Source organism: Cryphonectria parasitica (genome assembly GCF_011745365.1).
Source record: "Cryphonectria parasitica EP155 unplaced genomic scaffold M406scaffold_8, whole genome shotgun sequence".
NCBI lineage: Eukaryota > Fungi > Ascomycota > Sordariomycetes > Diaporthales > Cryphonectriaceae > Cryphonectria > Cryphonectria parasitica.
In genome coordinates, this window is record NW_024468916.1 from 647,492 (window position 1) to 660,480 (window position 12,989).

General features: G+C 50.4%; 4 protein-coding genes across 4 annotated transcripts; 2 read left to right on the plus strand and 2 right to left on the minus strand.

Annotated features, from left to right (window-relative positions):
* Positions 1-1,569: 1,569 nt before the first annotated feature.
* Positions 1,570-3,225, minus strand: M406DRAFT_267079 (arylsulfatase; the record flags this gene model as incomplete). Its single annotated transcript, XM_040917854.1, has 1 exon — positions 1,570-3,225. The coding sequence occupies one exon, from the start codon at positions 3,223-3,225 to the stop codon at positions 1,570-1,572; it is 1,656 nt and encodes a 551-aa protein (XP_040772324.1).
* Positions 3,226-4,029: 804 nt separating this feature from the next.
* M406DRAFT_333414 (cytochrome P450) lies at positions 4,030-6,334 on the minus strand (the record flags this gene model as incomplete). Its single annotated transcript, XM_040920841.1, has 9 exons — positions 4,030-4,190; positions 4,348-4,476; positions 4,540-4,780; positions 4,905-4,951; positions 5,060-5,118; positions 5,204-5,571; positions 5,673-5,912; positions 5,989-6,030; positions 6,131-6,334. The coding sequence occupies 9 exons, from the start codon at positions 6,332-6,334 to the stop codon at positions 4,030-4,032; spliced, it is 1,491 nt and encodes a 496-aa protein (XP_040772325.1).
* A 1,067-nt stretch (positions 6,335-7,401) lies between these two features.
* M406DRAFT_333415 (MFS general substrate transporter) lies at positions 7,402-9,408 on the plus strand (the record flags this gene model as incomplete). The annotated part of the gene is made up of 7 exons (XM_040920842.1): positions 7,402-7,518; positions 7,585-7,605; positions 7,677-7,734; positions 7,794-7,853; positions 7,947-8,638; positions 8,746-8,848; positions 8,927-9,408. The coding sequence occupies 7 exons, from the start codon at positions 7,402-7,404 to the stop codon at positions 9,406-9,408; spliced, it is 1,533 nt and encodes a 510-aa protein (XP_040772326.1).
* Positions 9,409-11,703: 2,295 nt separating this feature from the next.
* M406DRAFT_342164 (pyrimidine 5-nucleotidase) lies at positions 11,704-12,643 on the plus strand (the record flags this gene model as incomplete). Its single annotated transcript, XM_040921742.1, has 4 exons — positions 11,704-11,753; positions 11,811-11,839; positions 11,897-12,358; positions 12,471-12,643. The coding sequence occupies 4 exons, from the start codon at positions 11,704-11,706 to the stop codon at positions 12,641-12,643; spliced, it is 714 nt and encodes a 237-aa protein (XP_040772327.1).
* Between the last annotated feature and the right edge of the window lie 346 nt (positions 12,644-12,989).

Sequence of the window (12,989 nt, forward strand, 5' to 3'; positions counted from 1 at the left end):
TGAACGGATAAGGAAATATGAACGTGAGGTAGAAGAATAGGGACTGGGAAGAGGGATTGTGCGTGAGCGTTGACCATACAGGAGGGACTTGTGAAGAAGTGGTGCGCGAGAGACTGTCGACGAGGATGATGAGAGAAGAAAATAACACCAACGCCTCGAGTGGTAGGGCACCTATAAATACTCCTCTAATCACAGTCTCATCGTGCTTCCCCTTGTCTACATTGTTAATTTGTTTGTCACGGGCTCTTGGAGTAGCTGCGGTCTACATCTGGCCTCATTAGGGAAAGCAAGGCTGTGTTGCGCCTCTCTCGCTCACGTTTCTTATCAAGGGAGCCGGGTGCCTTTCTTTCTTTTGATCTCTAAAATCTCGTGCTGGAAGCCACAACCTAAGGATACCTACAGAGATGGATAGTAGGAAGCAGGAGTGGGGCCAGTAGATGGAAGGGAGGCAGGATGTCGCCTGGCGGCAATGCTATTATCAGAAGGAGATTATATCATAATAACAGGTTCTTCATGTATACATACACATCAATTGCCCCTACAACAGTCGGCAGCTTTCGTAACTGATGATGAAATACCGTCGGCCGAAGCTTCCTACCTATTATGATACTAGGCGACATTATCTCGCTAGTTGCTGCAAGCACTGCCCGCCGAAAGTGACATGAGAAAGCTACTTCCTCATCGACGGCATCTAACGGTGAGTTCCACCACCATCGAAGTAACTACGTAAGTTGATGAATCAAAACTCGTAGTTCAGCTAGCGATATTTGTGCGAAATAGGAGGCGGGGAGCGTGAGTCGTACACTATATGGCGAGGAGCATATAAAGTAATCAAAGACACCATCATAAGCAGAGTAAATCCAATAATGTATGTGATCAAGGATTATATCTACGGAATCTGGCGCGATTCGTTCGGCTGATCACTCCAGGGAACTCCAAGGGCCACTTTACTTCCGTTGAGGAATAATTTCAAGTCGAATATATAGACGCTCTTTTACACGGACTTGTTTATCTTCGTTGCAATTGTGAGTGGAGATGAGAACTATACTATTTAGAATTAGCTCTTTATTTAGTTATCCGTTGATTAGAACCCCCGGAGATGACTTGACAGGACCTACACGTATCTTCGGACAGTACATGGAGACTTCACCATAAGAGTCTTGTGAGCTGCCGTCTTCAACAACCCCAATAAGAAAATGCGCGTCTATGCTTAGTCAGGTCATCTCAGTGAAGGCACAACGACAAGTAGATTCTGAGACGACATGAAATCTTTTCAGGAAATAGAAACAAGCAGCTTAATTTCAAGCTTGTGAAAGGTTATAGTAGACGTGGTCACACCGGCGGCGGTTCCCCGTGATTAAGTGCATAGACGCGAAGGGTCACAGAATTACATCAGAACATCCATAATATATGCAGCGTCAGTGCTGTTATCAAATCGCCAGCCATCAGTGCTTTGGCAGCTCGTAACCCTCTTCGAGCTCGTCTCGTCTGCGTGCAAGAGTGGAGAGATGGTCAGTGAACAATCTGTCTGGGCTGGACGCTTAGACCTCGACCTGTGTGACAAGAGACTTACAGGAATACTCCAAACTCAGAGACATACGCGAGCCAATACTTGATCAACTCGTCCAAGACCTCAGGCTCCTTCTCAGCCAGATCATGGATCTCACCCATATCGTTGTCCAGGTCATAGAGCTGCCACTTGTCGGGCCCCTTGGGTCCCGGTATAAAAACCGCCTTCCACTTGCCCTTGCGGATCGCCTGGTGGAAGAACAGCTCCCAGCCTATGACTGTATCATCACCATGTACCTGGCCCTTTTCGCCCAGCAGGAGAGGCGCCCATGACTTGCCCTTGATCGGCACGACCTCTCGCCCTTGAAACTGAGGCCCAGGCAGTGGGATGCGGGCCAAATCTAAGATGGTCGGCATGATGTCCATGACGGTCGCAAAGGCTGTACTGATGCCTCCTCCAGTGGTGTTGCCGCTCTGGAGGCCGGGCCAGTGCACGACGGCCGGACACCGAATCCCGCCCTCGGTGACATATCCTTTGAACATACGACTCGGCGCGGTGGCAGCCTGTGCCCAGCGCGGGCCATACCAGATGAACGAGTCCTTGTTCCCTAAATTGTCCAGGTCGTTGTTATACTCCTTATCGAGCGCCTTCTTAATGACCTCGCCCGTCATGGGAATCGCCTCGAGCACCGCGCCCTCGGCGCCGTTGTCGCTCATGAACAGCACAAACGTGTTGTCCCACTCGCCTGACTTTTTGATCTGCTCCAGCACACGCCCGATGTTTTCATCCATACGGTCGACCATGCCAGAGTACACCTCCATGGTACGGGCCGACCAGGCCTTCTCCTCGGGGTCCATAGCGTCCCACTCTTTCGTGTCTGCCACGACTGGGTGCGCCTCCACATCATCCGGCAGGAGACCCATCTCTTTCTGCCTCTGCAGCCGGGTCTCCCTCAAGCGGTCTGGGCCAGCATCATAGACACCCTTGTATCTGTCCACATTCTTCCGAGGCGCCTGCAATGGCCAGTGCGGCGCGGTAAAGGGCAAATACGCAAAGAACGGTCTCTCCTTCTTGCTCGGATCCTCCTCCCTCTCCTGTAGGAACTGGACCATCCTGCTCGCGTAGTAGTCGCTGCTGTAGTAGTCCGCAGGCAGCTCTGTCGCGGCGTCCACCCTTTTCTCATCCTCCATGTACAAGCTGGCCCAGTGTTTGAACACCAGCGTCCCGTCCTCCTTCCTGGGGTCATACGCATAATGCGAGGCACCGCCGGGCAGCAGCGCAAAACTGCGCTCAAAACCCCTCGCAGAAGGACTCTGCTCCGGCTTCAGGCCCAGGTGCCATTTCCCGCTCATGCAGGTGAAGTAGCCTGCCTCCCTCAGCACCTCGGGCAGGGCGGCGACCCGGAAGTTCAGGTAGCCCTCGTAGCCCGGACGTCCGGCCCAGGGCACAGGCGGGTCACGGCCACGGCCCCAGAACTCCATCTGCCCCAGTCCTGCGATGTGGTTGTCTGTGCCTGAGAGGAGCATGCTGCGGGTCGGCGAGCACATCGAGGCCGTGTGGAAGTTGGTGAGACGCAGGCCATGGGGGGACGAGGCGAGACTGTCTATGCTGGGGGTACGAATCTCTGACCCGAAACAGCCTGGGTCCGAAAAGCCAAGGTCGTCAGCGACGATGAGCAGGAAGTTGGGGCGTTTGCCCGTTGTGGAGGAGGACATTTTAGTGAAAATGATAGAGATGGACGAGTGGATGTGCTCTGGCTGACTGGTGGACGGTCTGCTGAAACAAAGAGACCAAGAGAATGATGATGTATTCCTATACGCAAAGACGAGACGGGATTCAGAGGACAAATGGATGAGGACAGGTCTGGATGCATGGCACGAAGAAGATCGCAAGATAATCACTCGCAGTCGTGATTATTCGAGCCCACTTCTTTGGGGCCCCCACCATTCTTGCATATTCCACCTTTATTCCCGACAACGCTTCCCCTCCCTGGGTTCCTGTTTTTAATGTTGTAGAGGCTCTAGATTTACTTCATTGTTGAGTCGAAACTGGGCAATCTATTAAGAAAGTTTTGAAGGTAATTATCAAATTTTGATCTCAGGTATGTAATTTATGTTCCAGTTCTAGGAGTGTGAGGTCAACCGTTGGAGGCGTTACGGGACAATTACAAGCGGGGTCTGCTGTCTGTACCTGTATATTTACTATGATAGTTAGCCCTTTCGGGCATGGCATCATCTGCCGTGCGGATGATGAACAGCGCCGGGGTTCATCAAAGCAACACACGACGCCCTAAGCACGAGGGGTTACGCGCATTAACCACTATCATCACACCTGCTACGAATTCAAGACATACTGCATATTAACCTGAATGTAATTCTGAGCCCGATACTTTATCATTCGATACAGATCGACCATATCAAAAGCTGAACCACTGTGTTGGTCCCTATTCTCCCTGGCTGCCCTTATAGCCCATTACCATCATATTCTCTGTCGTTAGAGCTCATTCATCGAACCTCTCTTTAGCATGGCCGACGGGTGGCAAAGACGGGCAATCCATTTTTAGGGCAAAGTGTAAAGGCCGGATCCAACTCCATCACAAACCCATCTTGCAGAGAGAGATCGAACTGGCGGAATAATGTGGCTAGAGTGAGAGAAATCTCAAACATGGCAAGTCCCTGGCCTGCACATTTTGATTGTTGTCTTTAGGTTAGCCAGCTGTTGCCACACGTGCACGTTGTCTTTGTTATTATTAAAAATACGAAGAAGGGGAGAAAAGCAGAGCGAAAAGGTAGTGAGCCGTGACCAATAGCAATATTCTAATTAAACGCTTAACGTACCGAGACAGATCCTTGGACCGTAGGAGAAGGGGAAGTACGAGCCTGGGGGTGGACGGAAATTTGGGTCGAGCCAGCGGGATGGGTCGAAGACGTCGGCCGTTGGACCCCAGATTTTGGGATCACGATGGACTATTTGAGATGTGATCCTTTAGCCATAGTTTTGCCTAGTCAGTTGATTCAAGATCACCTCACCTTGAGGATTCCATAGCACGAGGGTCGTCTTTCCGGGCAGAGTGACGCCACAGACTTCAGTGTCCTTTGCACACGTTCTGAATGTACCAAATCCGGGGCCGTTGTACCGCAGCGTCTCCTTGATCACAGCGTTGAGGTACGGGAGCTTGGAGGCACGATCTACCGAGGGGATCTCATCCAACGAAGGTAACGCCTCAAGCAGCTCTTGTACGAGCGTTGCATGTATAACAGGCTTTCTTAGCTGTGTGTCGTAAAATCTTTTGTCAGTGCTAATTCTTGTGATTGGTATCATGCCCCCTCTCTCCTTTTGTGTTTTTTCTTCGTTCTTCTTTAGATACTAGGCATCCATGGGCAGAAGTACTTACAACTTCGTAGACTGCAAAGCTGAGGGTATGCGCCGTAGGATCACCACCTGCCACAAGAAAAGTGACTATAGTATCAGGCATAGAAGCTATTAGCCTCCCGAGATAAACGCCATGACAGAGAACGCATAATGTCTCGATCTAGTGTTCAGGCTTACCATAATTGTCAACAAGATCCCTGGTGCTGAATGTATACCTGCCATTCGGTTCCTTCTGCCTATTGGATCACATCTCGAATTAGTGAGCGTCCAAAAAGTAAGACAAACTCCCTATAATCATGCAAGTTGTCAAATAACACTTACCGAACTAAGATCTCGAAGATACGCCGAGGAGGCTTGTCTTTGGTACCATTGACCATGTCGGTTCTTCGGGCATCCAATACAGTGCTCTCCGCCATCTTCCTAAGTTCCTTGATTGCCTTGTGCATATCTCGAGTACTCTGGAGAATGGGTATCTTGGCTCGGAGTGGGAAGAGGCCGCATTTCATGAGCTCGGGTAGGATTAACTTGAACAGCTGCAAGATGCGGCAGTTGGGGCCCGTGGCTAGGGCATGCAGCTCGCTACCGAAGGCGATCTCGCCGACAAAGTCCAAAGTGAGGAGAACATGGAGCATAGACAAGTCGATGGATTGTCGGTAGGTCGATGCTGTTGCTATTTGTTGGGTATACTCCTGCAATATGGAAGAACCAGTCCCTTATCAGCGGTTTTCTCATCAATGGGGAGAAGTTGTGTTCATTATGATTCAATTCTCTGAGACGATTGTATACTGACAGTGATATACCTCCTCAACGTGGGATACTGCATCCGGATGACCTGCGGGCCAAAGGCCGGTGACAAGCTTTTCCTCTGGCGCAACCATTTCGTATGGGCTTTGGGCATGAAGAGAGCGTCACCACTGAGAGGCCGGAAGCCTTCGTACTGTGAGCTAGCTTTCTCCCAGTTCTCAGTGGCAATGGTATGGATCATCGCTGGGTCTCCAATATATATAACCCTGGACAAGAGGCTGTTCCACTGTGACAAAGGCCAGTGAGTTCAAGCGCTTATAGCTTAGAGGTTGACCATGGAGAATATAATATTCGAAGCTTACAGTCTGGAAGATTGGTCCGTACTGGCGATGCCAGGTTCTCCACTATACAATATTAGCAAGAACTTCTTCTCCCCTTACCATAAACAGTACGTATATATCCTCCTTCTTGTCTTGTCTTCGAATAGGGGGGGGGGGGCATTACCTTCTTATGAATGTCTGGCATCATCGTTTGATCTAGGTTACCAGTCCAGACATTCTTGACAGTCGGACCTGGGAACTGCAGGCGAGCAGCCCAATATTGCTTGATCCACCATATTGTAAGTACTGCGAGGTGGGCGGCCAATATGAGAAGCACCTCACGGGGTTTGAGCACCACTTTGATAAAATCAATGCGTAGAGAAGTCATGCTGGACGAGAAATAATCAAGAGATGTAGTTTTACGTAGGGGAAAAGGAGAACTTGGTACTGATGAGGTGATTGGAGAATGGTATGGCTGTCCCGAGGAGTGACTTCCATTTTATGTGCTCCTCGACCACCTTTCTCGTAGTACAAGGGACCTCAACTTGTATCATTGAAGATATCCATAAAAGATGATTAAAAAAAGGGCGCTCAGCCTCAAAGAATGGTCATACAGACAGTCTCAATACACCGATATCGTCCCCATTACTGGGTTCCGACGGCAGTCCGGGTGATAGGAATATCATCGTATTCAGCAATGTAGCGAGCCTTTTCGTTAGGCGATAGGGAAATAAAGGTAAGACTGGCGAGGAAAAAAGAAACAAGGGAAGGTATTGAAGGCATTGTTGTTACATTTGTCCGGCAGTGTCTCACAATCTTCAGGCTGGGCGTCACAGAGGCGCTTCTAGCATCATACCTGCGGGGTATTATGGCCGAATAAAGCATTTTCGTGGCTTGCAGATGGGTCACGATTTTCTTTTTCTTTTTCTTGAAAATCTGTTAACGAATCCTGTCGTGTGCAGTGGCCACCTGCATCAGGCGTGTACGTACTATTGGTAGATGTACATTCTCCTTTTGCAAGATTTCGAAGCCCGCAATATTGATTCTCTCAAGAATGCGAGAGCTGTAGGTATGATGCATGATGTTGTGCGTGTTTATGTGTCGGACTGGCTCACAAAGCCTTGTTTAATAAATCTCGACGTCGAACCACGATTGTTACCATGTGAGACCTGAGGGTCATTGTACTAGGATCTCACGCCTTCGTATAGCTCCGTTGGTACCCATTTCGGCCCCTCTCTGTGCGAGGGGCGTACAGGTTCGTAGCACCTAATCCCACGCAAAAGGATTTCAAATCTCTTCCCCTGGGACCTCTCAGACCTTTTCCAGTAGTTTTCCTCCCGTGTACCGAAAACACCAGCCTGGATCCTATCTACTACGCAAGTGGCCCTCCTGCGCCCTTCTCATCTACTCCATCCATCAGTTTACTTTCAAAACAATAATAGACAGTCAGACACCATGGAAGAAGAACGTTATACTCTCTTGGACAATCGACCTAGCCAGAAGCCTTGGGGCCTCCACTTTCGATCGTCAAGAGGCTTCATACTGCTCACTGTCGTTGTTTCCATCTTCACGGTAAGCCCAGCTGCGATGTTTTCCCTTGAGTCTCTTCGAATCAATATGCTAACCAAGGAACCCTAGGATGATGTCCTCTATGGAATAGTAAGTGGATTTCCAAATCTTGACCGTGATGATTTTGCGATGTGTGCCCAGCCAGTTGACCATGAGCATAGATCGTCCCCGTGCTGCCGAACACGATAGGAAAGCAGTTCAACCTCTCTCACGATGAAGGTACGAGCCACAATAGATTCGAGTCTCTCTGTGTTGTCTAGGCTGACAAGGACCCTCAGTGCAAGCTTGGATATCCATCTTTCTCGCTGTCTTTGGGGCAACGGGACTGGTCACCGCGCGTAAGTTCATCTCAAGGTTTTCATTATTTCCCGGCCCTATTTCGTCAGTCATGTAATTATGGCTAACTTTTATGGCTACAAAAGTCATTGCAGGCTACATCACCGACCGCACCGGCTCTCGATCGACCGTCTTCACGTCAGGCCTGATAGGAATTACTGCTGCTACTTTCCTCCTCTATATCGGCTCCTCACTCGCCATGCTCACTATCGCCCGTGCTCTTCAGGGCATGGCAACAGCGATCGTCCACACAGTTGGAATTGCTCTCGTGGTTGACAAGTCTCCTCCCGAGAAGCTTGGGAGGACGCTCGGCATAGTCGGTGCTGGAATGACGGCCGCTGTGATCGTAGGACCCCTTCTGGGTGGCGCCATCTATCGCTTTGCCGGTTATCAGGCTGTTTTCTATGTTTCCTTTGCGCTCCTCATCGTTGACCTCGTTCTGCGTTTCATGATGATCGAGAATCCACCGGCAATAGAGGGGAATGCTTCGAATAATACAAACAGCTCGAGAGACGAGCTAGTGACAAGTCCCATGGGTCAAGGCAACGGTGGCTACGGAACGATCCAGTCAGATGCATCCCATCGACACAGTGGACATCTGAATGGGGAGTTCCCAGTCAATGACCAGTCTTCACCACAGCATCAGCTCGTGAAGCCGGCGAGCTTTGAGGGCAGAGATACCAGGTGGTATATTCCTTCTGGAGTCTATCTGCTGGGTTCGCCACGGGTTGTTACTTGCTTGTTCCTCGCCGTCTTGAATGCCGCAATGCTCACTTGCTTTGACAGCGTAAGACCTCTCTCTCTCTCTTTCTCTCCTTCTCTCCCCCTCTCTCCCCCTCTTTTTCGTCCATTCTTCACTATGTGTATTTGCTAACTAATTTGAAATAATAATAGACTCTGCCTATCTTCACTCGAGATTTATTTGGCTGGGACGCACTGTTCCAAGGCCTTATCTTCCTCACCATTGCGATTCCCAGTCTATTCGCTCCAGTAACAGGTAAAGAACATCCCCTTTAGACATGTCTATTATTTTAAGACTACCACAGCCATCCTAACAGACGTCTTCTCAAAACAGGTCATCTTACTGACAAAGTGGGCGTGCGCCTCCCCATCCTGACTGGTTTCATCCTCGCCACGGCAGCATTCATCCTTCTCAGCTTCATAGACGGACATGCAGACACCCTTCACCAGGGCCTCCTCGTCGGCTTCCTGGTCCTCGTCGGCATTGGGCTGACGCTCATCCATCCGGCCACCATGGCTGAGATCAACCACGCTGTTCGTGAGGAGGCCGAGGCCCACCCAGAGAGATTTGGCAAAGGGGCCACCGGACAAGCCAATGCCTTGCGAAACTGTGCCTTCTCCGCAGGCATTACCTTTGGCCCGCTCGTGGCTGGTTTTGTCAAGGAGAGTTTTGGCTGGGCGACCATGACCCGGGCGTTTGCAGTGGCTGGCGCTGTGGCGTGCGTTAGCACGGTACTCTGGGCTGGAGGGTGGATCCTCAAGAGCAAGGAGGAGGAGGAGGGCGGTGGAGGATGGAGTGAAGATGAGCAAGGGTAAAGTTGCCAACTTTTTTAATTTTCCTTTCTTATCTCTTTTGCTTCACACCCTCTCATCATCCCTTGTACTGAGGCAGCTGACCTGACCGTGTAGACAGGGAGTCAGGACGGCAGCCCAACCGTGGGAGGACTGGGCCTTGACCAGTGATCAGAACCAGGCTTTGATCTGGGCTGCGGCCCCATATTCCCGTCACATGAGCAGGCAATATCTCCCTTGCCATTAGGGATATAGGTTCTCGTTCCTTCTCACAGATCTCGTGGTCACGACTGGACAGAGTATTATTCTAAAACTGAAGAGACTGTCACTGTGTATTTCCAAGTACTGGAATTGAGGAAGACGTCAAGCAGCGAACATATCTATCTCCTAATCAATGTTCTTCGACCTAAATGTTGTTGATTCTGTATGAGCCTGGAGATTATAAGTTGAGAAACCGGACTGGGTTGAAGACTGGAAGTTTAGTAATTGTATTTGCGTCAAAAGTAATGAATTTGCCCATTTTGTCCATCTTGTATAGTTCTTGCTTTGTTTACATGTTCGACCTGCTTTGAAGGCATTCTCAAGCCCGTCTGTAACCACATATACATATTCTCCATTCCGCCTTGAAAAATGCAAATTACATCATTTTATTGTGTGCACTAAGAAGAAAGAAAAGGGGACAGGAGAACAGTAGCTAAAGTGCCATGGTCTCCTGTAGATCTCCTTACTGGACCTTCGAGCCTCGGGCTTCTCATGGACAACCCCCGCAAGTCGATCAAGGTGGCACGTTGCGGCCGCCATGATCATCGGAAGCCCACAGTGAGGGCCATGTCTCTATGCGATCCCTCATGTGGCGCCACCAGAAGAAGAAGAAAAAAAGCAGAGAAAAGTGGTTGCAATGAAGGTGGTTGGGTACTTCCCTCCCCGTTCTGAGTGTAGCACCGAAACCTTGCTTACGGCTGTTGGCGGTGTGTCCTCAATGTTTTGATCGGGTTGGTAATGTGGTCCTCCCGATATCAGACCGACGCAGTGTGACCAGCACTACCCCACTGTGGCGTGGAGTAAGGGATGAATACGTAAGGAATAGGCCGTGGATCAACATGTTGTCTACACCCTACGCCCCCATCTCCATCTCTTTTCAGGTGTGTTCGCTTCAATTGAGCGTCTATTGTTCCCCTTTCTCTGTGTCTCAGATTGGACCGCCTTTCCAAGTCCCCTTGGGTACCCTTTGATGAAATTGTTGTCTCTGTGACGTAGCAAAAGCAGCTTGGGTCTCGGAGGGGGGGGGGGGGGCTCAATGGAGTGATGCGACAGTACACGAGCCGCAGACATGTGAGAGAAGAACTAACCAGGACGAAGTTACACTGCAGAACGCGCGCGGGAATTGTTAGCCCTTGATCAAGTTTGTGTCATGCCTTCATTCGCGCTGTCTTCGCGTCAAACCTCGACCTCAATGTTATTGTTGCCACCAAGAGAAAACTCCAAGCACAATCCACTTTGGCGCAATTCCCGTCTGAGATTCTTGTGTCCTCCTTCAAGTGCTACCGCCAATAAAGAACAAAATATGAGTCTCTCCAGAGAACTCAACTGAACATCTGGGGCAAAAGGTGTGACAAAGGACCCTCCATAATCTCCACCGAGTGTGGGACCAGTGTTGTTTCGAGAGAATCTAACATGAGCCACCTCCGTGTGTGTTATTAGTGCCCGCGTGTAAAATACCACTTTTGTCCGGAATAACACACATATGTGTGCCCGCCCGGCAATTGGGAAATGATCCACCCAGTACGTACATAGATGCACAAGATGATGGAAGGAGAGGCCCTGTCTCGGCTACGGCTCCAGATGCCAGCTGTCGCCGGTGACGCTCTGTCCCCCTCATCGGCCTCAGATTTTCTGGGCCGGAGCAATTGAAGGTCTCAGCCTCCTGAACACAAGGCGCCACGACCGGCCTAAAACTTTTCTCATGGACCCCAATCTACAGGACTCATAGGCTTCGGAATGATTCAAGGTCTCGGAGGGGGAGGTCATGGCAGGTTGCCGACTACTTAATTCGAAATTCAGGCTTCACTCTTCAGACTCGTCAACTCATCAGCTTCCTTCATATGCATCATCCCCTTGGATCAGTGCCGACAGAAAGATAGAGAGAGGATTGGAAGAATGACCAACAAGATGTCAGTGGTTGTGCCCCAACTGGTCGCCACCAACGGCATTACAAACGGAGTCACCAATGGCGTCGTCAATGGCATCACGAATGGCATGACCAACGAGGTCACCAACGAGGTTACCAGTGAAGTCGCCAGCGGCCTTGCCAACGGCGTAATGAACGGGGTTACGAATGGTAACTCGCAATGCAAACAAGTACTCTTCTTGTGAGTCGTACGACCCATCAGTTAGCAGTGCCGACTTTGTGGTCTGACAGTGCTTAGCGATATCGACAATTGTCTCTACCCGAAGAGTATGCAGAACATCTGAGGCCCGAACCATTTTGTACGGCGAGCTAACGAGACCACAGGCGCAAGAGTGCACGACCTCATGGCCGACCGGATCAATGCCTACTTCGAACAGCATCTGAACCTGGCCCGAGAGGAAGCCGTGAGACTCCACAGCCAGTACTATCAAAATTATGGCCTCGCCATCGCTGGGCTCATTCGACACCACAAGATCGATCCTCTGGACTTCAACGCCAAGGTCGACGACGCGCTTCCCCTCGAGGGTGTGATCAGGCCTCGGCCTGGGCTGAAAAAGATGCTCGCGGATATAGACAGAAGCAAGGTCAAGCTGTGGCTCTTCACGAATGCTTACGTAAACCACGCGCGCCGCGTCGTCCGCCTGCTGGGCGTGGAGGAGTTTTTTGATGGCGTCACGTATTGTGACTACGCCTCTGAGCCGTTCGTGTGTAAACCGGACCGGGACATGTACACCAAGGCGATGAGGGAGGCGGGCGTCGAGCGGTGTAAGGATTGCTTCTTTGTTGGTAAGTACCTCTGTAAGATTCTTTTCTACTCGTTACCCCCATGACATGAGTTGTTTGGTCCATGGAAAGGATGATATTTTTGGTGAGCTGACGCAGTGGATGTCACAAAAAGACGACTCATACAGCAACTGCAAGGCGGCGCAGGAGCTTGGGTGGACCGCAGCTCATCTTGTGGAGGACAGTGCGTGCGTGCCCAGGGTGGTTGCTTCCAAGCACCAAATCAATCACATCGAAGAACTGCGGAGTACCTTTCCTCAATTTTTCAGGATGTGTGAGAAGGTTTAGCGGTTGGCGAACCGATTGCGGAGGAAATTATCTGGATCGCCCCGAGGGGCTTCAAATTCCTCGCCATTGTTATGTAGAGGGTTAGACTCAATTGAAGAGATTTCATCTCAGACTGCTGCCATGTAACCTTGAATTCGGAAGAGGGATAAGGATCCGCAAAAGAGGACTTGGTCCTTTGACAGCATCGTTGTGGGGACAGGCCGCTCATCATCAGGTTGTGTCCCTCCAAAGGCCAGCAACGACGCCTTGAGATCGGGGCAATCAGGTAGGCCAAATAATTCATTCCCAGGCACCACAGCATGTCGAGGATGACGACGCTGCAATCGATGTCGAATGTTGCATGGTA